Consider the following 27,373-nt stretch of genomic DNA (forward strand, 5'->3'; position numbering starts at 1 on the left):
ACTGGTTGTGTTTTCAGTAATGGCTTCTTTGGGCGTGAAGAACAAGACCATCAGTCTCTCTTTTGTTCTCTGAAAACAAAGCAAATGATCTCTCATGTAGCTGCCTTCTCCAGCACACAGTCCTTCACCTAAGTAAAAGTAGTAGTACCACAATGGAAAAGTACTTGATTATGACTAGAGGTACTACATTAAATTGCCATTACTGATTTGAGCAAATAAAATAAATAAAACCACCACTTTATAACCTACAGTTCAACATCATCCCAAACTACATGCCCCAAAATGATTGTATAGCTGGATTAACACCTCTCTAAAACAGTTTCAATTAATCCTAAAAAATATCATAGGGCTGCTGTATTGGACTGCATTAGTCTAAGAATGGTGTATATGAAATTGCAACTGAGTATATGCTTTGTATCTGGTAATGTAGCTGTCAAAAGATGTAGTGGAATGAAAAGTTCAACATTTCCCTCTTAAATGTAATAGATAACAAGTATAAAGTAGTGTACAAGTACCTCAAAGTTGCCCCAAGTTCACTAAATATCAGTGATGGAATGTAACTACCTGCAAGTACATTTACTCAAGTACTTGTAGTACTCAAATTTCGGGCAGTTGTCCTTTGAGTCTTTTCTTTTCATGACACTTTGTACCTTTAATCCACTGCATGTTAGAGGGAAAACTTTTCACAACCTTTATCTGAGAGTTAGTGACTTCACAAATTCAGACTTTTGCATGCAAAACATACTTAGAGCTTATAAAATATGCTTTTTATGAAAAAAAAACACACAGCAGTTTATACAAGTAGAGCTGAAACAATTAGTGAATTCACAGAAGATTCGTTTGCAACTATTTTGAGTCATTTTTCACACAAAAGCATTTCATGGTCTCATCTCCATAAATGTGAAGATTTTCTTGCTTTTCTTTTAACTGTTTTATAGTTTTTATTATTAGTGATTTTTTTTTTTGTTTTACTAATTTTGAGGTTTGGACTGTTGTTTGTACCAAACAAGCATCAGGAAGGTGTTTTGCTATTTTCAAACTAAACAATCAATTGAATAACAGAGAAGATAATCAGCAGATAAATCCATCATGACAATAATATCAATTGCATCAATCAAATGCAAGAGTAACAGTCTGCTTTTACATTCATGCATGAGGAATAATTATCTGATGATACAGCACAAGGGCACAAGAGTACTTTTAATATGCTGAGTACATTTTCCTGTTTATACTTACATACATTTACTTCACTAACAATTTAAAGGCTAGACTGAGTATTTGTATTGTGTGGTATTAGTACTTTTACCTACAAGAAGGACTTGAATATTACAACATACTTAGTGACAGGACAGTTGCACCATGCCCTCCTGTCCAGCTGGGGGCGCTGCCTGTTTCCATCAGACAGAAAACACGGACTGTCCCTTTAACTCCGCTCACATGGAACTCCTGGCCGGTTCTGCCCCGCGTGCTGCCGGTTGAAGCCCTAACTGAGCAGACCGAGCTCGAGGCTCGAATCTGTCAGACTCTCGTGTTCGGCTTGACAACGTTATCCGGCTCCGACTCATTTTAAAGTTAATTTTCACGGCAGCCAGCGATTAATCCCGCCACGGAGGCTTTGTTTACATGTGTGACAGGTGTAGCTCACTTGGACTCTGTAGGTGACCACGCCGCGAGAGGACAACTCGTCTGTCTCCTCAGATTTAGCATTAATATAAACGTTAACGGTCATAAGAAATTAGCTTGAGCTGATCGCTCTCTGCTGTCGAGATGACGGAGGAACTTGAGCAAATCCTGTCACAGCTGACACAGCCTGACAATGCAGTCATTCAGCAGGTAACGCCACAAGTAACTTTGTTCAAGACAACATTAGTTTGTTAGACAGATGACAAGCGTTGACAGCGAACGGTTATCTTATTAAACTTGCTAACCTAGCGTTAGCTAAAGTTAACGTCTGGTACCGTCCGGCTAGTTAGCGAATTATCTATCGAGTATTAAGTGTCCTGCCGTTATTAGCTGTCTCCTGTCAGTTAAACTAAGTAGCTAACTTACACTTACTTTAGAAAATGGAAAATCGAGGCTCAGATTGTGAGTCATTTGGTATTGGTGCTCTGTGAACTCTACTATAAACTATTTGTGGCAGCAAGCCAACTCAGTCAGACCTCTTTTGTCTCCCTTTAGGCCACAGCCAAGCTGAAACAGGCTTTCAAAGACCCAGCCATTATACCAGCTCTGTGTGCTGTCATGAGTGGCTCCCAAAATCCTCAGGTATTGTGTGAGTGAGTGATGGGTGTCAGCTCTTCTCTCCGTGTGCTTCATCTGTGTAAACCGCCTGAAATATTTTCCTGATTCTATGTCTCAGATCCGTCAGTCAGCTGCAGTGATGCTGAGGCTGAGAGTGAAGAAACATTGGAAGAAGATTAGCCCCAATGACAGAGAGAGGTTTGCTTATTACTGTACTTTTATTGAAGCATTTCATTCTATTGAGCCACCTAGCTGTTACAGGAGAGATTAAGTTGAAAATTAGTTTTAATTGTGCTGTTTCCCTTCATTCATACAGCCTCAAGGCAGTGGTGCTGCAGGCCTTCATGCAGGAAGCAGAGTAAGCTGTTCATTCTGTATAACAATAAGTTACTTTGTCTTAAATAGAATTTATTGGTTCTAAATGACACTGACACAGATAAAATGTTAATTCCATGTATCTCTATTGTGCAGACACACAGTGCAGCACTCGCTCTCCCAGCTGTGCGCAGTGATGGTTAAACATGAGACACCAGACCGCTGGCCTGCCCTGCTGCAGCTCCTCAACCAGGCCACCAAGAGCAGCAACCCTCATGACAGACAGGTACAGGACTCATGGAATAGCTGCTGTAGGAATTAAGATGAGTTTCACTGATCACCGATTTAACAGTTAGCTGTATTTTTGCAGGAGCTCAAAATGATGGCTGAACATCCCTAGACTCAGTTATATTCTATGACTACAAATCAGTGTTTACGTTTGTGTTATGTTTTTTTTATTGTATGACTTAGGAGCTATGGTTTGTGTAGAATTGTTTTAACTAATACAGTTTTGTGTTATATATTATTATCTTAGTCAATAACAGCCTTGGATTATCAATGCTCTTCTGTCCCAACAGGTTGGCCTCCTGCTGCTGAATAAGGTGATGGAGTCCAACCCTGAACCTTTCAGCCCTCACTACTGCCAGCTGCTGCAGCTGTTTAGTACTGTACTGCAGGACCACAACAATCCAACAGCCTTATACTACTGCATCCTCACCCTCACAGCCATAACTGCATACACTGGCACAGAAGAGATGGTGAGGCAGTGTCTAAACAAACCTTATTATAAGGCGTTCAAAATGAACATGTTTTCGATACATGTTGCCCTTTAATGACTGAAGTGATGTTTTGCTGCCCTACAGAACCAGATGCGCTCTATCATCCCAAGTCTGATTGTCGCCCTGAAACACATCATCAAGGCAGATCAGGTAGATTGTACTATTGAAATGGCTGTTTCTGTTGCCATTTAAGTATGTTAATGGATATGGATGAATCAAGTTAATTTACTGGGCTTGTCTGTGTCACACAGGACCAAGCCAGCGAGGCCATGGAGGTGTTTAATGAGCTCATGGAGAGTGAAGTGTCCATCATTGTCTCTCATGTTGCTGAGATTGTCCATTTTTGCTTGGAGGTGGGAGCTGGATGTCTAAATCTGCCTTTATTTCCCAGTATTGCGATCTGAATTTCATTTTAATTTCTGAACCAACAAATAATGTCTGCTGTCTGAGTGCTCGAAAGGGTCACAAATGAGAATTATAACATATGTTCAATATCAACGTTTGTGTCCAGGTAGGGACTGATACCACGCTGAGTGACTCTCTGCGGGTGAAAGCACTCTCTTGTATCGCCTTCCTCATCAAACTGAAGAGCAAGGTAAAATCACCCATCAACTGCTCCAAATACATGACCTTTATCTGCCTTTCATTTTTTAAATTAGTAACAACGTAATCATGGTGCACCTCAGTGCTTCTGGATTTGTTATTCCTCACAGGAGACGGCAAGCAGCTGCTGCTCAGTCTTGTCTTGATTTTAATGAACATTTAACAAGGTTTATGCACAGATAGTTGTAGCAGACCTTGACACAGTTGTTTAGTTTACAATGACTACAGATAAATTCCTTTTCTGCTGTTTTTGTGAAACATTGGTAAATGTGATATATGTCAATGGGAACAAAAATCTTCAGGTGTCATAGGTCTGCAAAATTCTATGCAAGGTCATTTTTCTGATTGCATTCAAACAAAAGACAGAATAATTAAACTTTTCTGACTAATTACACACAGTGTCAGATATCTTGATGAGAAACAAGGTGCCTTGTCTTTGTAATATAAAAAAACCCAAACAAAAATTTTCTCTGCTTTCTAGACTGTGCTGAAGCAGAAGCTGCTGAACCCCATCCTGCAGGCCATTTTCCCTGTGCTGATTGCAGCTCCCCCACCTGGTGAGCAGGACCCAGAGGACGAGGAGGACGACGACAACGGGGATGGCACAGACAATGACAATCCCAAACACTGCGCTGCTCAGGTGGGAGACAGTTATTTGTTGTGTAACAAAATGAACTTTAGCAGACTCAACATGGAGTTAGAAAGAAGACTGAACTTGATTAACTGTTTCTGTTGTTTCCAGATTATTGACACTATGGCACTCCATATGCCCCCAGAGAAACTGTTTCAACAACTGGTAAGTCATCAAGGTGATTGATGTGAACTGTAACGCTTATGTTATGCTAAGGTGAGCTTTCTTTTTCAGTTTTTTTGGTTCGGCCAAGATGCATCTTTAAAACTGCATCATACATTTAAATAACCTGTATTAAGTAAGAGTACTGTTCCCGTACCTGCCTCTTGACAATGCATTTTGCTTATGTGTTTTAGATGCCCCTCACTCAGGCTTGCCTTGCCAGTGAAAACCCCTATCAGAGGAAGGGTGGGCTTATGTGTCTTGCTGTGCTGGCTGAAGGATGTGCTGACCACATACGCACCAAGTATGTGCAGTTGACATGGAAAACATTTCTCACACACACACACTGTGTATTTTCACAGGGATTTCAGTATATTTACCTTTTTGTCTGTATCTGTGTTAGTATGCTGTCAACAGTGCTGCAGACAGTGTGCCAGAGTCTTTCTGACAGTAATCAGGTGGTGCGCAGCGCCAGCCTGTTTGCCCTTGGACAGTTCTCTGAACATTTACAGGTGAGTCAACACTCAGCACAGCAACACATACAATGGTACGCACGGTTTTTGTGCTTTCTTACACCTGAATACTTTCATGGTTTTTTGAGAGTATACTTGAGAGTATTTAGAAATTGCTACTGTTATTATATTGCAAATATTTTTGGAAACACTCAGTTTAGACTTGGATATGTGTATGTATGAGTGGATTGTCTTTCATAGACAATGCTGCTTACTTAGCTTAGTTTCACAAATACAAGTGCACCTGTAAATCTCCAGTTTTACAGATTACAGATTGTTTCACTATTATGGTAAAAGAAACATTTTTTGACAAGAATTTGTCTGTTTTCTGTTGCTCACTTTGTTTTTTGTCTATTCTTCCCAGCCGGAAGTGAGCAAGTACTGCACAGAGTTGATGCCATTGCTGCTGGGCTACCTTTCATCCTTGAACCAGGCCAAGGTTGGCCATGTCACTAAGGCCTTTTATGCTCTAGAGAACTTCATGGAGAACCTAGGTAAGCTGAAGGGGTCCATGACATGACATTAATAAAATGTCCAATAAACCTAATAATCTAATCAACAAACTACATAAAATGACCCAAACTTGTGTTTTGAGTTATTCAGCTTATTTGGCTTCATCATACAGTTTCCAAGATGTCATTTTATTATTGTCCATGACTTAGCCAAAGCGTTTTTCCATGCAAAGTTTTTGGAAAAGCAATACATGCTTTATCTCTTCTTTTCTTTTTGCTAAACAGGAGCAGATATTGAGCCCTACCTGCCCACCCTGATGGAGACTATGTTGTCTGCCCTAAACAACACTGAAAACCTTAAGATAAAGGAGCTCGCTGTGTCTGCCATAGGTGCCATAGGTGAGAAGCTGTCAAAGATTTATCCAAGACCCTAATTAATCATGCAATTCTTCTAAATTTCATAGTCAACGTATTAATATGAATTTTGCCAATTTTCCAAAGTCCCACTGTGAATCACTGTTTTATCAGCCAATGCTGCCAAGGAGCTGTTGGTTCCCTACTTCCCTCCAGTTATCGAGAGTCTGAAGGGCTTCCTGACTACCACAACTGAGGAAATGAGGTCTCTGCAAACTCAGTCCTTGGGTAGGTAAACCCCAGAGATTCGTAAGAGAAAGGTAATAAGTAGTGATGTTGGTATATTTACAGCAAAACACATTTTCTTACTTATTCCTGGTGTCAACTTGGCAAGTAGATACTGTAGACTGTAGTCTGTTTTAATTTGTTGAGGCATCAGAAAATCCATCTCAATTAACAAATTGGCGGCTTGAATGAATGAATGGATGGGTGCTGATCTTGTTGTTGCTGTTAGATACTCTCTCTGTGCTGGCCCGTACCATCGGCAAAGATGTCTTCAGCCCTCTTGCTGCAGAGTGTGTTCAGCTGGGCCTCAACCTCACCGACACCATCGACGATCCTGACTTGAGACGCTGCACGTATGTAATTTAGTGTGTGTAAATGTGGCCCAGTCCACACACACACAGTCTATTAGATCAAAACATAAAGTGAAAAAAATACAAATCCATATGTATAAGTCTGTACAGACTTGAATATACCCATCGTTGTTTGAAGACAAAGTAAATATTTGCATATCATAGCATAAATCCACTTAAAATCCATTGTTTTCTGTGACCTTCACTTCTCTCTGGGCTTCCCCCTGGCAGGTACACTTTATACTCAGCTGTGTCCACAGTGAGCCCAGACTGTTTGACTCCTCACCTCACTGCCATTACCACAGTCATGCTGCTCGCTCTCAAGTCCAATGAAGGCATTACGGTATAAAGCATACAAGCGACACCCTGAAACCTACAGGCTTTTCAATAATAACACCGCAGCCCGCTTTTCATCCTCCTCTGTCCTCTCCTCAGGCACACCTTGAGGAGGACAAGACATTTGTCCTCCTGGACGATGACGACGATGACGATGGTGATGGCGACAATGCAGAAGAAAAAGACGTGGATGATTTTCTGGAAGATGAAACTGAGACAGACGTCCATGATGTTGCAGGGTTAGGAGGTCACTCGCATGAACACACATGCTTGTTGAGCAAAATGACTATTCTCACCCCGAGTGACACCACGTTTGTCCATCTCTCAGGTTCAGCGTGGAAAACGCCTTCATCGACGAGAAGGAGGATGCCTGTGACTCACTGGGAGAGATTGCCTTCAGTACTGGGTAACATAGATATTTACATCTGTTGTAATTCTGTAGGTAGCAACGAGTCATTTCTAAATTCTTGTCAGTCCTAATTTTATCAGATAGAAAGACGCCTGCAGTAGTATTAATTCTGTCAGGCACTTTCCTGTGTGCCTTTGTGTGTTTTAACTGGTGTTGCTGTGGTTTCCCCTGACAGTGCTGCCTTCCAGCCCTTCCTGGAGTCCAGCTTCCAGCAGGTTTACGAGATGAGAGATGTAAGTCACTGTGGCTGGCTGGTCGGCCCATTCACCCCTCTCAGCCTAATGTGCCGTGAAGAGCACTTTGCTGTCTGTGTTTGCACATACATTGTGTCTCCCTGGATTTGTGTCTGTTTAGAAATGAAAGAGTCTGTAGGTTGATTGGTGATGTGAGTCTTGAACACTTAACATGTCTTAGTAGCATTATCTTAAGCCAGCTTTAAAGGGTACCCAGTCCAGATCCTTGAAATGAATTATCTGTGAATTTTTCAATGCCCCTCTCATCCATGGAGGTAGCACAGATGTTCATTTTCAGCTTTTGCTTAGTGGCTAATTTATTAATCATCCTCTTTTAGGTTATTTACCCTCCTCTTTCCAGTGGACATGTCATGTTTGTTCTTCAGGAAAGTCTGGGTCACCTTTACATTAGTTCCACTGGTCACAGTAGAGTTGGTGTCTTGCTTAGCAATGTTTCTCTTTCTCTCTCTACTCATGACACCATAAATCATTTTATTTGTTTGGGATGTATATTTACTTTATGCAAAACCTCCCATTACGCTCTAACTTTTTTTTAAAATCTTTTAATCCTCTCTCATGTCCCCCCCAGTTTCCGCATGAGGACGTCCGCAGGGCAGCGTTTGGAGCCATGGGCCAGTTTTGTCGAGCTCAGCACAAAGTGTGGAAGGAGAATCCCACTGAGGCCAACCACCAGGGTAAAGCCTCTCTTCTCAGGGACTCCACACCACTGCTATTATTTTTAGGAAATACAGAAATGGGCAGTGCAACTCTGCTGAAGCTGGAGATTAATAGTACATGTCTGCCTTGAGCCTACTTGTTTTTCACCCTTGATGTTCATTAATAGATGATGTACCATTGCAAACAGTAAAGTAGAAGCCAGCTTACTGCGTTGAAGCTTATTCCTCCTCTTACACATCTTGATTTCCTCCCGCAGCCCTGCTGAAGTTGCTGGATGTGGTGCTGCCTTGCTTTGTGGAAACGGTACGAACAGAGCACGAGCGCCAGGTTGTGATGGGCGTCCTGGAAACCATGAACAGTGTCATCAAGTCCTGCAAGGAGGAGGTTTTCAATAACCCCTCACGCCTTAAGGACATCAGTTATGTCATCCGTGATGTGCTCAAGAAAAAGGTGAGAAGGGGGCAGACTGATGGGGTTGGACTGTCCAGGTGGAAGTGATGCCGCTAACCCTCAACTACTTTTTTTTTTTTTTTTTCTTCTCTTCAGATTGTTTGTCAGGACAGCGGTGGAGATGAAGCTGATGATGAAGACCAACAGGTTGGCTGTCCTGTTGCTGCATGAATAATGAACATGAAAGTCCATTAACACAGTCTGGAGCGTCACCACGTTAGAGCAGATTTCTAATTCAAAATTGTTTTATATACTGATGGATACGAATTGGCTTTTTTGTGATTTGTTGATTTATTCCTGTGAGGGGGATTGAGCAGGACAGAGCCCTGTTATTTCAGAGGTTTCAATTTCATTCTACTGCCATCCACGTTTAAGTGTATGCCCTTGATTACCCTGATAGAGTCAAAATAGAAAACATCCACCAAATGATAAGCAGTATACATTTTGAAGAATTCTTCTTTACCCTTTATTTTCTAATTTTCTTCACAGTCCATGCACTCATTGTACTGTCTGTGTTTGGTGGTTCAGGCGGAGTATGATGCCATGCTTCAGGAGTTTGCTGGAGAGGGAATTCCCCTGCTGGCCTCTTCTGTGCCTGCAGACAAATTCGCCCCTTTCCTCAACGACCTGCTGCCTCTCATCATGAGCAAAGCTGTGAGTCTGAAACCATCAACAGAAGTCTGTTTACTCACATGAATATCCCAGTTCTGTCTTATAGTGATGCTGTAACTCCTGACACTGACGCTGCTGATGTCTTACAGCACAGCAAGGGGGGCATTGCTTTAAGCTCTTTGCGACTAGCTTGCTAGCTACCACCTTTTCTGAGACCAAACTTTGACTTTAAAATGGTTTCATTGCTTAACCCTTTAACCTTCTGCTCGGAATTCTAAACTACAGCAAAGATACAGTAGATTTGTGGAGTCATTAGTAAAGGGGAGGATCACAATGCCATAACAATGGTACAAACCGTAGATTTTTAGCTAGGATGTATGGAAAAGCATTACCCTTTGCGGTGCCTCTTTTGTTCAGTATCACACTAATGTTTCTTTCTCCCTCCACAGAAGTCATCATGCACGGTGGCAGACCGCTCCTTCTCTGTGGGTACGATTGGAGAAATCCTGCAGGCCCTGGTCAGTGTGACTGGGGGCCGGGCAGTGGCAGGCCGACTGTCTAATCGTTTGCTCCCTGTGCTGGTAGCCGGAGTGAGGGACAGTGATCCGGAGGTTCGCAACAACAGCGTGTTTGGAATGGGCTGTCTGGCTCAGGCAGCCGGGCCCATCGTTGTATCGTATCCTTCTCACTTGTGTGTGTTTCTGTGAGTGTTGATGTGTGAAATAAACACCACATACAGCTGTTCCTTACAGAAGTATGTTCCAGAGACTATCCCATGATGCTCTCAGTGTTTTCCAACCTGTTGGCCAAAGAGTCAGACCTCAGGGTGATTGACAACCTGTGTGCTGCCCTCTGCAGGATGATCATTAGCAACGTGGATGCTGTCCCTCTGGAGCAGGTATGATCACAGATGTGGAGCTGGTCTGGAGCTGTTTAGCCACCACAATTGAACTTTACTGCCGAGAACACATTTTAACAGGCAGGAAAGTCGCTACAAACTTGACTTACTCAGAAACCCTGCTGGTAGTTCAGTCAAATCACTCGGTGTGCTCTCTGACAGGTTGTCCCTGCTCTGGTGGGTCATCTTCCTCTCAAAGAGGACATGGAGGAGAACAAGACAGTGTTCACCTGTCTGGCTATGCTCTACACACACAGTCCTGCTCTGGTACGGTACACACACCATACACTCCTGGTATTACAGCCCTCTGTAGAGGGAATATGTGTTAAGATCAAAGATAGTTGGTCTGTGTGTTTCCATATGTGAGAGAATTCTACTTTACTGATGCTGGAATATCTGTCATGATTAGAATGATCCCAACATACTGTTTGTATAGACCATCAGGCAAATCTTAGTCTTTTTTTTTATTACATTGTCTTATGTTTTTATACAGTATTACATCACATTTTGCATGCATACAGCATATTACAACTCTAGATCATGCAGTCTTGAAGAGTTAAGACAAACTGAGCAATTTAACTGTCTGTTAAAACTAAACTGAATGTTTAGTTTTAACAGACATCACAGGTCATCAGGCTCAGGACACCGATAATGAACATCGTCACCATTTTTAACATTTTTTTTCACTTTCAGGTCGTGAAGCTAATGAAGCCCATAGTTGCTGCTTCCAGTCATGTCATTGGCGACAAGAACGTCGATAAAGGTGAAGATTTCCTCGACAGCAGGCGGCATTTTCAGTAGCCTTTTCTCTCAATCTGCAGAGTCAGCCACTTATATTGAGCTGAATGCTCCACATCGTTAGTGTTCAAGCTATTGGAACCCCCCCCCCCCAAAAAAATGAGAACGTGAGACAGTTGACAGCCTCTTCATTGAGTTGAATGTTTCCCCTCACTGAGCATCCTCAGTCTGTCCCTGCACAGCTCATTAGCTCTATCTTCAGTGCTTCTCAGCCATCCCTGAACTCTTGTCTTTCCTCCACAGAAACACAGAACACGCTGGCCATGCTGATGAAAGAGTTTGCCCAGCACCACTCCGCAGACTTTCAAGCAGCTGTGACCTCACTTCCCGGGGAGCAGCAGGCCAGACTGAGCGCGGCCATCTCCGTCTCCTAGCCCACACACGCCCTTCCACTCTTGCGTGAAAGCCAGCCAAAACAAAGAATTTTATACTGTAGGTGGACAATGCGACAGTTATTTGAGACCTGTCTCCAAAATGATCTAAATACGGCACTTCGACCATTATAATATAGTTATCATCACATTCAGCAGTTATGCTTCAGAGCGTTAACTTTTAATTTATTTCCTTATTTGCATGCTATGTTGAAGTTTTATTATTTTAAGAGTTACAGTTTACCACTCTGTGTTGTTACCGATGGATTTTGTTTCCCTGTTCTTCCTGTTAAGTGCTACCATTAACCGCCACTGTCCCTTTGTGCCACTGTTTGGACATACTTCTGGCTTTGCTCTTGGAGTGTGAAGCAATGCATTTGATCTCCTGATAAATGTAATGTCTCATTCCCACATCCCAGTGTAAGTCAGTGAACTTTTGATCCCTATGCGTTGCCTTACTCAGATTTATCAGCTGCTTACAGAAGGGTTTCTCCAACAGGCCAACATATAATACACAGTGAGAGCCCCCAGAGCTCACAGACTAACTGGAAATACTGCCATCATAGGTCACATTCAGATGTTTATTTAAAAACAACACTTTCTTTCCCCTCAGTGCACTGTCAGTGCTTACATCGGTGCTCTCTCTGGTCAGTCTGTTAAAAACTATTCAGCTGTATCCTAAAGCATGTATTTAACAAGTCTTTTTTTTTTTTTCTTTACAAACGCTGCAAATATTTAACATGACTCTACAATGCCGGCAAGTTCCGCCACGCAGTTAATATCAAGCCGTTCAACCTCGCCTCGCTGTAGAAGGAGAACCCAACCACACTTTGAGTCTTCTAAATAAATGCAAACTTGCATCTTGAATTCAAAATGTGCTTTGCCGTGAACTGGCGGTGGTGGCTCCTCGCTGCCCCTCAGATCTCCCGTTGTCCCTTGGCCTGCGTGGAGTCGGGCTGCTGGTTCTCCAACGCCATGGTCATCTGCACCGGCGTCAGTCCATCCTCCCCTGACAGACAGAGACAGAGAGGGGTCTGTGATTACTATCAGTGTCTGCAGTTCAGGCAGCATCTGCAGCTTCTCTGTCACAAGTCATTCCATTACTAAGGGAGGAAAAATAGCAGAAATAAATGGCCATGATTGGCACCAGTCAAAGAGATTTTTCACAAGTGTTGTTGAGGTTTCATGTGGAAGCTGATGTAATGTTTATGATGATCTCACTGCAGTGCCCGAGGCTCTGGCACACTGCTGTGATCTTCATCAGTCTGACAGTTCACCCGTTATCGGAGAGGTCGCCGCAGACAGCCGAGTGACTTCTGGGGCACGACTGAGCACACAGAAATAAATCCTCCTGTACAATATGATCTAGCTGCAGCACACATGATGAGAGAAATCTGATCAGGAGCCTCAGAGCTGAGAGTAACAGAAACATGAGTTCTGTTAAAAGCATTGCAGGTGTAGAACGGCAAGATTTTAGCCTTGATAAACTGCCTTCAGACCTGCACATCTGCTTTTCCAGGGCAGGATGTCAATCCCTGTGCGGCAGAAGGAGCGGTCGGTGTGGGCCTCAGTGCTGTACAGGACCTCCTGCAGCTGTTTGTCTCCGGGCTTCTGGGCTTTCACTCTCACCTACAAAGACAACACCAAGTAGTTGTCATATACCTCCCTGCATCTGGACATCCTCTCAGAATGGATCTAGACGTTGTGCTCCCTGCCATCCTGACATCTTACCTCTAGGATGGTGATCTCTTTCTCCTTCAGCTTCCCTGCTTTGTTCTTAACCTGGGTCTTCTTGGTGTCTACCCACACCACCCTCTCCTTCACCTCTGACCTGGACACACACAGAAGCACACGCACCTGTGAAATAATTCTGAATGAGATGAGCCTTCACGGCGAGGAGGGCAGACTCACTCTTGGATGCCCAGGTCGGCCAGCGTCGTGTCCAGGAAGGGGAACGGCTGGTGCGCCGGGTCGGGCTGCACCTGGATGGGCAGCGTCACAGACATGGGGATCTCCCACTCCACCTCCACACGCACCACCTTCCCATGTATCCTGGAGGACTCTGGCAGCCCTCCATCGGCCTGCTCCGCGTTGGCCTCTCCCTCCTCCAGCGAGCCTTTTGTCTCGTCTGCTGCCAGCTTGACTCTCTGATCACTATCTCAAGAAAGAATGCGATGTACCCCCTCTTCGCCCTCGCTTGCTTTATCTCCTGTGACTGATGCTCGCTATCTGCTATCCTTTTGTCTCCAGCGGTTCTTTACTCACGGCCGGTGTTGCTGCGGATTCTGCTGTGCTCCCCTCTGGGCTGATGATTCAGAGCTCTGCCTCTTGTGATGATAAAGGCCTCTGGAAAGTGTGAGTGTGTGCGTCTAAATGCAGGCAGACTTGGCCTCCTGGCTGATATAAGCAGCCGGTGTGAATGTGTGTTATGTGTCACTCAGATGTTAGGTTTATTAGACTGTCAGGGGCGGGTGATGGACGGATGGTGGTGTTTGTACTGCCAGGTGTCTGTGCGGAGCATCAGTCAGTGGGTGAAGTCACAGTGTTTAGCTGAGCTTGTTTTGACTGGAAATGGAGCAAGTGTGTTGCCTGAAGTACAATTGAGAACTGAACACTTAAGTTGTAAATGTACAAATTTGGCTACATGACAACATGCCAGGAGGTCACTTCAGGGTCAGTGTGGACAACAGATTTATGACTCCGCACTGGGATGATCCACTCAACCATATCTACTGTCTATCGTTTGTCTCCTCTCTCTCATTACCATGACAGTTGAGGTGAGCTGGAGGTTGACATACAGGCCGGTCACAGCAAAGCGTCACATTTTTAGCTTTTGAAAGATGTGTTTTAGGGGACACAAACATGGGACGTGTCATCTCATGCTATGGAGTGTGTGTGTGTGTGTGTGTGTGTGTGTGTGTGTGTGTGTGTGTGTGTGTGTGTGTGTGTGTGTGTGTGTGTGTGTGTGTGTGTGTGTGTGTGTGTGTGTGTGTGTGTGTGTGTGTGTGTGTGTGTGTGTGTGTGTGTGTGTGTGTGCTGTCCCCTGTACAGCAGGGATCTTTTCCCACCAAACCAGCACTCTGGACTCAGCATGTCACATTCCATGGGCAGCCACAATAAATCCCCTCACAGATAGCAGCTTCGCGTCAGCACTGTGGAGGGACACGCATGATGTAAAGGTTTGGGAATGTATAGAGCCAAAGGGAGGCCGACTGTGCACTCAGCAGGTTATGGTGGCACATTAAACTCACTGCACCGTTTTCAGCACCAAAAGCTCCAAAAAACCCCAATTGGTAAACATGCAATATTAAGCATTTAGCATCTTAAGCTAAATGCTTACGTTTCCACCAGAAATCAGAGCTGTGTTCGCTAGGTGGGATGCTAAAGACTACTAGTGTGTTTGCCTTTACATGCCTGTGATGCAGCAGGAGTGCACTGTGTGTCAGTGTGTGCCAGTGGTGGCTAACCACCCAGCTGCTTTTGAGCAAGTCATTTCAGCCTAAACTGTCAGGGTGCAAAGGATAGCTGGAGAATACAGGAGGAGAAAAAAGGAGTTGTAGATGCTGTGTTTGTGTATCAAAACATTACGTGACATTTCCTGGCACAGCACCGCAACCTGACTGGATCAAATGTACCAACAGAATAACCACTGTGCTGTGTTGGTGTGAATTAGGACTTCTGCTCTGTGACTGCAGCTCTGACCTCAGCTCAGGCCTCTCAGTCGCACTGAGGTGCCACATGGAGATGGCCTTACTCTTACGTAAACACACACACACACACACAGAGCAGTGCCCAGTGTGTTTAACGAGCAAACACTTTAATTGTGTGGAGGTATTGAGGCATGAGGTCAGACGGGAGCTTTCTGCCAGCGAGGCACAATATGGTCCTGTTGGAAGCAGGGAGGTGCTGATGTGCCCACAAGTCACAGCTCAGTGACTTCTGTACCTTTTTCTGCACCATAGCCTCAAATCAGAATATCATGCTCAGTCAGGATTGTGACTGTAAGTAGTGTTACAATATGTTTACAGTGTTTCTTGAATAGTTAATTACACAATGCTTATGCTATAGAAAATAACATCACAAATAATTACAGCACAACGTTTATCCTCCCTGAATATTTAATTCATATCAATATCATATGCCATTCTACTGAGCTAAAAACATTTTATTAAAGACATTGGTTTGATTCATTACAAGGGATAAAAAGTCACAGTAGATATAAACTGTATAAAAAGCTTAATTTAAAATCTTAAAAGCTACACAGAAGATACAAATGTTTAAAACCTCAATAACCGTGTGTATACATGTTAAAAATACAACCATAAGAACAAAGTAGAACCAGATTAAAATGGTTAAAAATATTCTTTAAAACACTTAAAACAAAGTAATGCAGGTGAATGTTTCACACCTCTGAGTCATTTAACAATTCATCTAAAAACATGTCTTCTATTTTCAAGGCCGTATCAAGAGTGTGAGATTTGAAGATCTCGTGCGTAGCTAAAAGGATCAAACTCATTCACTACATTTATCCATCCATCAATAAAAAACACGTGGACAGTCCTCTGCAGTGCAGTGTGTATGTTCAGGCGGTCGTCCTGAGCGCCGCTGGGGTTATGGTGATGTCACTGTAGGGCCCAGACTGCTGCACAGTCACCTGACCAGCAGACAGCAGCTCTGAGGGAGACAACCATCACAGATTTAAACCGGCAGTGTTTCACTGACTGAAGGTTACTGTGGAGGTTGTTAAGGAAACAGCAGCTTTAGATTTCCTTACCCAGCACTTTGTAGAGTGTGTGAGCTGCAGCGGTCCGGTCGGCCTCTGGGGGCAGCAGAGAGTCAAAGGTGACTTCTCCAAACCTCTGCAGGATCCAGCTGGAACACAGCAGCAATGTGAGCAGAAGGGGGGGGGGAGGCGATATGGACACATTTGGAACTGGAAAACTTCCAATATTGATAAGTAATAGTAATAGATATTTCTGTTTGCATGCTAAGCAGTTCTGAAACAAAAAGCTTCCTGTGAAGCCAATGAATAAACCAGTGCTACTGCTGCCATGAATGCACCTCCTGTTAAAACAGATGCACACAAGTGAGTCCCGTAAAAAGGAACTTTCTCTCAGAGTCTTCAGCACGTTTATCCTGTGAACACATGTAAACCACTGTAGTGCTGCTCATTTATACAACAAATACTGTGTGTGTGCAATCACACTTGTGCTTCATATCTCGTCTACTGACGCCGACTGGCCAACATGTGATTATTTACACAAGTCTATGATTGCTTCAACACAATGGTTTCAATGTCCAACCCTGGTAGAGGAGTGTAAAAGGGAAATGTGTCTGTGGCTCAGGTTCATCCCTACGGCTTATTGGTTGCTTTCTTTTTTGAATTTCAAAGCAGATGTCGAACAATGCAGGATGTGGGTCAGCCTGTGACGCTGGAGGCAACAAGTGTTTCTCCAAGCATTGACAACATCACCACCAAAGACTAAAAACTTTATCTTATTTGTGTTATACGAATATGCAAATGAGAGCTCAGTACTGCAGTGTCACACAGAAGGGCCTCGCTGACACCACAAGCTGTCAACACGTGAAGGGGCCACAGTCTACCTTTATTCAGACAGACACTGTGGGGGGGGGGGTAATGTGCCGTGTCACAAAACACTCGTCACCTCAGGGTGATTCTGGCAACAACGCTGGCGTCTACAGATGCCACACAAGGAAATACCAGTGCAATAAAGTGGAACTGGAGGTGAACATGGAGCCAAACTTTTTTTTTTCACACTATGAATCAAATCTTTGAGCCGTGGATTTTCTGAATATATCCACAGTGTGAATAACCAGGAATGTTCTCTCATGTTCATCACTTGGGTGTTTTTCACGAAGGCGTGCTTCTGCAAAATACTGTTTCATGAGCTTCTTGGAGTCATGAGGAAAGTCCGAGGTGTGTGTGTTTGTAAGCTTGCTTGTATTCTAAGTGTGTGTCTTGTGTGTGCTGTGTGACGTACCTCAGCATGTCCCTGCTCTCTGCCTCCGTCTGAGCCTCGGGCATCTCGATGTTCTCCTCTGCTATAGGCTCCATTGGAAGCTGGGCCTCCACTTGTGGAGACCTAAACACACACACACACACACACACAGTGATCTATTTCATCATTCATCTAGCTGTCGGTCTGTCTGTCCATCTGAGACTCACCATCTGCTGACGGGAGTGATCGCATCGCTTACAGATCGCTCCTCTTTGGACATGTCCAGGATCACATCTAACACAGCTGTCCACACACACAGTCACAGAGAAACACGCGGTGAGGAGCTGGCAGCTTGAAGCACATGATGGGTTTACTGTGCAGCCAAAACCTGATCTGAATAGAACGTGTGCAAGAAATACAGGAAGGATTCTTACATGAGCCGTCTGCGGCCTGCAGTCCTGACTCACTGGATATCTGAGAGCGAGAGAAGCAGAGTGTCATGAAATAGAAACGAGGTTTATAATCTAATTTGTCTCACCACTGAACTGAACACCCAGTTGGCAGGTAGTGACTGCGGGCTAGCAGCTAATGGATAACCTTTATCATCATAGCCACACTTTCACAAATACCCTCTCAGATGTCAGCGTGGCATGAAACTGGAGTTTGGTGGGAATGTTTCTCATTTTCCTCCCACAGGTGGTGGAACCAGAGGAGCAGTAAAGAAAAGAAGACATAAAAGAGTCTTCATGGACCCACCTCCCTCACGCTCGAGCGCCTCCTCTTCCTCTCTGTCCTCAGTATCTCTCTGTCCTGCTCTGACTCCCCTCTCGCTGCCTCCCCCCCCTCCTCCCCTCTGTGTTTCTCCCCATGTCCTGGCAGGACGGTGAGCGAGGCACGCTGTTTCCATAGCGACTGGAGGTCGTCGTGGAGGAGGGCTGTGGATGGGTCAAAGGACGTGTTTTGGTCACTGTTTTGCATCTTGTTTTGATGTTGAGGAGCGGCTCACAGGCTGCTGTAAAGGGCTGTGATCAATACTAATACAATGTTTCAGAGGCCCTACGAGGCTGATGCTGATTAGAAAACACGCTTAAACTTTGTGATGCTTTATACTCCAAGAATAGCGCTATAAAATAATGTGTCCTCGAGCAAAACACTTTCTCTCCGACTGTTCACCACATTCATTAACACTGACTCATTTGACTTGCTTAAACGTAATTTGTCTTCTTAGGACATGTATTTATTGGGTTCTTTGTCCAGATGTTTGCAGGTCTTCTGTACCAGCTGCCAGACTTATAAAATATCATGTTTTATCAAGTTGTGTTGCAGACAACTTCTAAATTCTTCTCACTATTATTGTTTCTACTATTGTTTGCTTATTGTCTGTGATTCAGAATGTGTGATTTCCTCAACCTTGACACAGATTATCATTTTGTTGATATTATCTATTGAATCACTGTATTTTACAATGCATTTGTTGTTTTCTTTTCCTTCTTGTTTTCTTCTTAATAATATTTCATAATCCTTAAATCTGTGTGGAATTTCAGTGTTTAGGAGGAAAGCTGAGATGTGCCGGGGGGGAGGTGTAACACTGACATCCACACGGGGCGTTGAAGAGCTGAGCAGGAGTCGCACGCATGGTCAAGTCCAGCAACACCTCGGCCTGAGAGGGAGAACAAGTTTGGTTGGTTTGTTGATACACTTACAAGTAGGATATTTGCTTATTTTCAGAGTACTCAGTGGAGAGAGAAGGAATAAAAGCCAATGATGGTGTCTCAAAGGAAATTAAGGAAATACGGAAGGATGGAGGGAAGAAGGAAAGAAAGAAAGAAATAAAATCAATGAGCACTACTCCAGTGGGCTTAGAGAGCAGGAAGAGAACTGGAGAGCTGGAGATTAATTAACTGACACTCTGGTGAATAGACGCTTTGATGGTGAGACTTTGATTATATCACATTCAGTTGGTCAGTGTTACAGCCGAAAGAGTGTCTGCCTCTGTGTGTGCATATAGCTTTTGGTGTGTCATGTGCCATGACACGTGGTTTAGAGGGAGAGAGAGGCCTGTTTTTAATGTCCAGATATGAGAATATCTCCAGAAACTCTGTTCAAACTACCAGAACCATGTGGTGCAAATGAACTAAACGTGCACTTCACTTAAACTCTACTTAAAACATAGAAATTGTCCGTCAGTGTGTTTCTGTACCAGGTCCAGTGTCTCAGCCAGCGGGTTTCCGATCTGTTCCTTCATTGCTCTGTCACATATCTGGACCTGAGGGTCGGCAAAGACCAGCTGACGCCTGCGCCCTCCGCTGGGCTTCCTGAGAGGAGGAGCAAGCACCTGATGGCAGGGTGAGAAACACACAGCGTGTTTACAGCACAGGATCTATAAAAGGACATCACACTCCAGCACACATGGAAATTATGAATCTATGCGTTGACACACCCACTTCTGCTTTCCGTGGCTTGTTTCCAAAACGAAACAAGTTGCTCATGAGTCACTTTGTGGAATGTAAATAAAAGCTGATGGCGCTTTGTCACTGTCACCATAAAAAGGTACGGGGAAGGTTCATAATGGGTGCAAAGATAATAAAGACTTTGATTTCTGCACTATAAAAAAAGGACATGTAATGAATGAACTAAAGTTAGAGAAAAAGTATGCCTCTGGTAAAGACAAAACATGCTTAGTGGCATGAACGCTCTTAGTTACTTTGCTGCAAGTACAGCAATTAAAGTGAATTAGTATTTGTTCCCACTCAGTAAATTTTTCACTACGTCAGTTTGAATGTTAAAAAACTACTCTAGACAGCATCATCTGTGCCTCACCTCCTCAGAGGGACTTCCTGTTGCTCTGTCTCCCTCTCTCCCAGGTGACCCAGAGGGTGGAGTTGGCATAGCAACTTGCGGCGGGGTCATCTCTAGGGCAACAGCTGCCGGAGGAACCTCCACGGGCTGACCCGACTCTTTGTCTAGCAGCCACACACTGTCCCGCTCTGCTCCCAGCACTGACTCCTTCAACCTGGGAACAATAACACACAAACGTTTATGCAGTGCACCAAATGTGTTTATCCGTCACATCACACTGTTTGTCGACACAGATCTGAGCTAAACATACCGATGAGAAAATATTCAGTTTCAAGTCTTTCTTGAAACTCCAGGATGTGACAACTCTTTTGTCAATATTTGCCTGTTTGTTAACGTGCCGTAACACACACAAAAGCAGACGGGTGGTATCGTGGTTAGGCAGCCGCGAAGGCGCTCTCTGCTCTGAGCTACGTCGTTACTGCACCCGAGTGGCAGCCATTCGTCAGTTTTACGTTCTCTACAAGACTCACTGGTCGATAGAGGACATGGCTCCTTCAAGATCCCTGGTTCTCCCCTCTGTCTCCACTTCTGTTTAACACACGAGTACATAACACACAAACAGTGTGACATATCCACAGCACATGGACACAAACATGCAGGTGTCGAAGTGAACACATAATCCCTAAAACGATCCCATCAGTAAAAGCATTACAACGATCAAATGTTTTACAGTATATTATTAAAGAAGCTGTTCTTTCTTGTTGCACCAAACCACTTCACAAATTCCCATTGCACTCTCTTGCTGCTGTTTTACTGCAGGTGAAATGAGACTAAAAACACTATCTAAGTAAACACATGTAGCACAGTAGGCAGACATGTATTTTTTGTTAATACAAGTTAATACAAGTTCCCTCTCTATTCTCCCCTGAAATGAAACAGTCTCCTGAAAATAAACCTTTTCTCTCTGGCGGCAAAACCACTCACAGAGTTAGAATTGCTTTTTTTTTTTCAATTATGGCGGTGGCACAAAGAATGTGACCTGGTCGACTGGTGCAGACACATTACTAGAGCAGAACACACTGTGGGGCTGCGAAACCAGGTCCTTTAATTTAGTGCAAACCCACACACAACTGAAATCAAACTAGATGAGCGAAACACTCTAAGATACATGCGCAATGCTCGGCGCACACAGAGATAAATGCAAAAGACAGACGCACACACCTCCACGGAACTGGTCTGGTTCGTCCATCAACAAGTCGATCTCTCTGGCTGTGGCTTCAGGAAGGTCGTCTCCCTCAAAGCACTGATGCAGAGAGAGGGTGACGATCAGAGAGTCGGAGGAGGACAAAATGGAAGAATAAAGGGATGGGGGTGAGAAACAAACAAGCATTGTGGATGTTTCTTTTTAGCGTCCACAGTGTTGAATAATGCAAGTACAGTGATATAAAACACAGCAAAATAAGAACAGAAGGATAAATAAATAAGTGATTAAACGTTTGCACACAAAGCAAAAATAAACCCTCGGGGCAGACGAGTGGGGGCGGAGGACTACAGAAATGTGAGCCACATATCTGTAAACAAACTGGGAGTGCAGGCTGATGTAATTAAGTCCCATCTTATCGAGCTGAAATGGACTTGATCAGCTGATGATGCTTCTGGAGGAGCATTTTCAGTCCCTAAGTGACAGAATGAGGAGGCTAATAGTGTGCGAGCTCAGAGGAGACGTACTGAAACACAGCAGTGTTTTATGACGAAGATAATGTAGCCATGCCGTCTTTTAAGCGCTGTGCAGGTGAAGTCAGCCAGGCGTCAGATATTTTACGTCCACGTTCCCCTACACCATTAACTTCACTGCATTATACACACCATTTAGAAACCAGATGGAATTTCTTAAACAACTTAAATTTGTTTCCCATAAATATCTGTTCTTTTTTTGAGCAGTGACATCTTGTACCACCACAAAAACTCAGTTAAAACGATGCCTACATAGAATCTGTACTGACTTAAATGCTCCCCCCCTCATCACAGAGCGTGCTGCAAAGAGTGAGAGAAAAGACCAACAAGTGAGCAGCTAACGTGTGACAAACACTCGGACTAAAGCTGTTGTGGGCACACGGTCCACATCCCAGCGTGATGATTCACCAGGACGCCTGTTGTACCTAAAAATGGAGACTGGGATGTTTTCTGTGACAGACAGTTTACCTCAGCGGTGGTGAGCAGCTGCTCCTTCTCTGTCAGCGTGATGGCAGCAGGAGGTGACCTGAAACCTGGTTTGACACAACAGGTAGAATGAGGAGCCAAGCGGATTGAGACGAATGTGAGACTGGCTGAGATTCACCTGTGTTTGTGGCATGTGAATAATTGATTTAGGGAGAAAAGCATCTAGGACAGTAGAATCTGGGCCTGGGCTCAGCCTGGGACTGACGCATTTTTAACGCAGTAAGTGCAGGTAAAATAAGATGCATTCACTGATAACAGAGCATTTAGTCACACTATTCCTAACAGGAGTGGAAATAACAATGTTCCTTTGCCAAAAGCGACATTTAGAGGGAAATCCACATGTGGAATTTAATCTAATGAACTGGTTGATTTATAAAATCTTTGAAAATAGATGATCTGTACAGGAAATATGCAGAATTTTACCACAACCATTGTTAGAAATCCTGCTGTGACTGATCTGTATTTGAAGTAGATAATCAATCTCACAAAGCAATTTAAGGCATTCCAGGAAAGTCCCTCATGTCCTGCGTTATAAACATTGTTATACAGAGAGCTGTGTCCCAACTCATGTGAGGTCTATTCTAATGGATGTGGTCTGTGACAGTGAGGCCTTTAGAGGACTGTAGGCCAACAGGCTGAACCTGCACATCCTCTGCAGTTGAGACAAGATTTAGTGTTGTGCTTCTGTGAGTTTCTGCTCACAGTCTCGCAGAGACAAGTGAGTACTGGGAAATGGATTTTAGGCTCTGTTTGTCAAAGTGTCTTAGAGTCTTTGATATGGTGCAACATTATTAGCCCATAATGACATGTTTGGTCTTAAAATTAGGACTTCAAAGGCAACTGCCCCTGAAATGATACACGTTTTTTTCAAAAGTCTTTTAAATGTGAAAATATCTCTCTCACCCTCTTTGTCAAGTGTGGTGTGGGGACTGGGCACCAGGGAGTGCTGTGAAGCTGCCTCTCCAATCACCAACACTGGCTAGAAACACATTACAAATATAGTGGAACAAGAGACAGGATATATAGACTTATTTTCATTCCATGGGTGATTCCAGAGCGTCAGCTGAGCCTGACAAAATGTGTTAAAACATGAAGTTAGGGTTGTTCCAGACTAAACTGATCCACAAGTTATGTTCTTTTTCTCTCTTTCCTTTTGCCTCTGTGTGCGAAAAGGATGAAGCTGCTTTGCTTTGGCTTCATGTGGACCTCTGTATGTGGTGAGCTCTATGAGTATGTATGGGTCACATGGTGACATATGATGTAGCCTGCCTGATGTCTGATAAACTTACTTGTGTTTAAATCACTGAAATACAACACGGCATCTAAATATACAGCAGCTTATAATTTGCATTCTGAGAGCCACAGTTGAGTTTAGAGTCCCTTAAATTCCATGATAGTGCCCAGTAACATATGTTCATATCATTGCCTCTACGTAGTCTCAAACTGTGGCTCTGCTTGTGATGTAAGTCAGACACGGCAATTTCACAGGGAAAGATTACAAGGAGGATAAAGTTGAACCATGTCTGCCACATTTACAACACACAGAGTGAATAAGGGTTATCTACAGTGATTTACTCTCTGAGGATATCAATGGATTGTATGGAAGGATTGCAGGAGTGACCTACACTTGTGTACAATGACCCACATGTAGCAGTTGATGATTTATCAATAACTTCACTGAGAATAAAAAGCTGGGATGTGTGTCAAAAAACATGTGAGGGAAATCCCAGATAAGAGCACCATAACTTCAGGTCAACCTATATGGCTGCATAGAAGCTACGTACCGTTCAGTTGGACAGGTGTGTCATATAAGGTGTGTGGTTATCAGCTCTGCATTTGGACTGTAGTTAGAAACGCTCTTGCAACAGCTGAGCATTTCTGCTGAATGTCGTCAGATCAACCTGCTTACGAATATGTCATTTTAATCCCTGATCGATTTGCTACTTTTTTGGACATCAAATGTCAAAACTGGTGTTACATAAGCAACCTCAGACGATATATACAGATTATCTGGGAACAGTGACTGTATGCAGCTACATTTCCTGTTTATTGAAATTAGTTGTGTCTACAGAGACAGACGTCAGGTCACATCCTTGTGTAGATATTTCAGAGACACACAGACACATACAGCACATGGCTGTACTGGTACCTGGTGTGTTTTGTAGGGGCTGGGCAGTTGGTGTGATTCCATGAGACCGAAGAAAGGATCCTGAGCTCTCTCTGCCTCCTCCAGCAAGCACAGGCCGTCAGGCACATCCAAGGCCGGTCTGCCAGATAAAGAGAGAGCGAGACATACCAATGGTGCTGCTCAAAATATTCAAGCATCACACACATTTAGTGCTGTATGGGCTAATGCAACACTTTGCATACTTTTATCAGCACTGTTGTGGAATAAGATTAATGTACAGCATCTTTAGGGTGCAGAATGTGTAAAGCACTTGCAGAAACAAGAGCTCATACATTACCACTGCTCCATATCACGGCTTATTAAACATTTATGAAGCCATTCACACAAAAGTAGTTCAATTTGTCCATCACTCACTCACTCACTCAATCACTCACTCACTCAATAAAACGCTATCTTCTCCTTTTCACAGTCTTTATCCGACAAAACAATCTCCCTCATAAATATTCCACCCGATGCTTTTGAGCTCAAATTTCCCCACATGTACAACCCCTGCACGGTTCAGCTTAAAATGTTAAGTGCTGCAGGATACAAAACAGTATTCCACTGTGCATGATAAAATCCTGTGTGCAGACCTGTCAGACTCAGCCATGTCAATACGTATGCATCTTTTACTGCGCAGCAGGCGGTCAATGGTCTGTTGAACCTCCTCTGGAAAACAGACAAAAGGTTAAAAGCTTTTACACACAACTCTTAGGAGTGAAGTTTCCTGCAGAAACAGAAGTAGAGATGTCACATTTGAATCTTGGTCTAACATATCTGACATGACAAATGAGATGAAGGTATTGAAGGAAAGAGTTTATGCAAAAACTCTGGGTTTATTGAAATCCACACCCTTGTCTATTCTATCCTACTGATGGATGAAATGAGCCATTGCTGAATCCACAGGAGAGCCACAGTAGTGGTTGCTTTCTTAGCTTCTCCTCCATGCTTATCATCCAGCATTGTATTTCACTGTTTTCATCAACCATGACAACAGCATGATTGTGAATCTGTCGGATGCAATATCGGTGTCAGGGTGTAATTTAAGACCAGACGAATAGAGGCGGTTGAGCTGTGTTTGACGATATTGCATTCATCAGCTTTATATAGGCTTTTAAATCAGACTTGCCAGGGTGATTTAGGAAAATGCATTGTGCTGATAGCACAATTAGTTTTACACCAAAACAGCGTTTCTGACATTTCTGCATTTTCTAACTGACAGAGACAACCCATCTACTGTGTTTTGCATAAGCTGGGGGATTTCCACATTTCACCTCAGCTTACCTTGGAGAGCGGCAAAACAGAAAATTAGGTTTCTTATTAAACCGAAGACCATCCTGTTTACTGACTGCATTTTTTGCAAATCCTTTATAACTAAGCAGCCAGAAAATGATTCCCTTATTTTAATTTGACAAACTCATTCTACTCCCTGATTTCTGCTATGCTACAACATTAAGAGTGCTACCACAGTAACTGAATGTACAGTGGGTTTTATATTGTATAAATAATAATTCTGTTCTATTCCCTCTGTCTTCTTTCTCACCTAGTTACAGTACAGTACATTACCTGTGGCTTGGAGGAGAGCTACGACTGATCCTAATTTTATATACTTTCTTGTTCCACTTTGTCTTTTCCCCTTACCAAGCAGGAAACCACACTGCCTGTGGTAGACTACAACCACTCCATACTGCAGCTGGGACGACAGGTAGAGAGAGAACCGAGGCCTCGGTAGGTTGGGTTGTGGAGGAGGAACCTGAGCTGTCACATAGTCCAAAATGTCCCCGCTGTAAACATTTAACAAACTGCATTATTAAAAACTGCATTGTATCTAAACAATGTGCAAAATGTTTAATTTCAAAAGGGTGTGAGACTATAGTACAATTTTACACTATTATAGCTAAATGAGTAATGTAAAGGGAGATTACATTTTCTTCCCAGCTGTTTAACCTCTTTTAGCTTCAAACTCTTTCTGACTGTGAAACTAGTGATGCAAGGTTGGCAAAGTGTAGCTGATGGTTAAAAAAAACTACTACAGACATAAATTCATGACAAATATCTTTTACCTTTAAGTCACTTTAATGTACCTGACTTGCAATCAACTAAACCAGACAGATAAGCTAACATTAGCCTGTGGACTGTCTCACCATGTTCTCTTCACATTGACTTTGAGAAGCTCTCTGCGAGTGACCCTGATACCTCTGGTGGCTGCTAACCTGAATCACAAAACACAGTTTTAAACTTTAGAAATAAAACGTAGCTTACAGTAAGTAAGTAATGCCAGCGGACTTCTTGCTGTTTAAGCTAACTAAATCAACACATTGACTCTTTATCTGTAGGTACAAGCTAATAACAAGCTTTTTTAAACTCACCAAATTGTGGAGAAACATCCAGTATGGCGGTGAAGAACATTTGGGTAGTAAAACATTTTACTCCTTCAATATATAGCAAATACTTTGAGGGAAAAGGTTATGGTTTAGGGTTTCTTTGATGGTAAAATATTATCTTTAATAAATGGCACCGCACTTTTCCCGCGTCAACTCACACCGACCAATCAGATTACGAGATTTATGACATTGAAAGTAAACACTCGTGATGCATTCATGTAAAATAGGAAAACAAGAAAACTGAGTTTTAGAGTAACAGTGCTTAATTTATTCATATAAATATATAGTAGTACTTTGGGACGTCAAAAGACTGTGAATGATGAAAAAATACACGACAGAATTACTTTTAAAAGTTCTGTCCAAAAGTATCAATT

General features: G+C 43.3%; 3 protein-coding genes across 3 annotated transcripts; 1 reads left to right on the forward strand and 2 right to left on the reverse strand.

The window, feature by feature from the left end:
• The first annotated feature begins 1,455 nt into the window (after positions 1-1,455).
• Positions 1,456-11,877, forward strand: ipo4 (importin 4). Its single transcript, XM_070853187.1, has 30 exons — positions 1,456-1,833; positions 2,179-2,265; positions 2,360-2,439; positions 2,558-2,599; positions 2,713-2,842; positions 3,135-3,314; positions 3,420-3,485; positions 3,587-3,688; positions 3,847-3,930; positions 4,420-4,578; positions 4,681-4,734; positions 4,926-5,035; positions 5,135-5,243; positions 5,608-5,737; positions 5,981-6,094; positions 6,224-6,337; positions 6,564-6,687; positions 6,916-7,027; positions 7,120-7,259; positions 7,349-7,426; positions 7,605-7,662; positions 8,252-8,357; positions 8,597-8,790; positions 8,887-8,937; positions 9,319-9,444; positions 9,852-10,078; positions 10,168-10,300; positions 10,463-10,567; positions 10,994-11,063; positions 11,342-11,877. Exons 1-30 carry the CDS (start codon positions 1,768-1,770, stop codon positions 11,470-11,472), a joined length of 3,282 nt encoding a protein of 1,093 aa, XP_070709288.1. The 5' UTR covers positions 1,456-1,767; the 3' UTR covers positions 11,473-11,877.
• Positions 11,878-12,386: 509 nt separating this feature from the next.
• LOC139221407 (uncharacterized) lies at positions 12,387-14,574 on the reverse strand. Its single transcript, XM_070853336.1, has 5 exons — positions 14,519-14,574; positions 13,381-13,623; positions 13,201-13,300; positions 12,948-13,098; positions 12,387-12,478 (listed from the first exon to the last, which is right to left on the reverse strand). Exons 1-5 carry the CDS (start codon positions 14,572-14,574, stop codon positions 12,387-12,389), a joined length of 642 nt encoding a protein of 213 aa, XP_070709437.1.
• Positions 14,575-15,931: 1,357 nt separating this feature from the next.
• On the reverse strand, positions 15,932-27,040 carry rec8b (REC8 meiotic recombination protein b). Its single transcript, XM_070853416.1, has 18 exons — positions 26,985-27,040; positions 26,760-26,828; positions 26,257-26,399; positions 25,209-25,284; positions 24,598-24,715; positions 23,352-23,427; positions 22,431-22,495; positions 21,450-21,531; positions 20,759-20,816; positions 20,250-20,442; positions 19,630-19,764; positions 19,023-19,089; positions 18,186-18,364; positions 17,864-17,903; positions 17,657-17,732; positions 17,472-17,573; positions 16,244-16,341; positions 15,932-16,143 (listed from the first exon to the last, which is right to left on the reverse strand). Exons 1-18 carry the CDS (start codon positions 27,038-27,040, stop codon positions 16,052-16,054), a joined length of 1,725 nt encoding a protein of 574 aa, XP_070709517.1. The 3' UTR covers positions 15,932-16,051.
• Positions 27,041-27,373: the final 333 nt, after the last annotated feature.

The sequence above is a fragment of the Pempheris klunzingeri genome, chromosome 21, assembly GCF_042242105.1.
Source record: "Pempheris klunzingeri isolate RE-2024b chromosome 21, fPemKlu1.hap1, whole genome shotgun sequence".
Taxonomy (NCBI): domain Eukaryota; kingdom Metazoa; phylum Chordata; class Actinopteri; order Acropomatiformes; family Pempheridae; genus Pempheris; species Pempheris klunzingeri.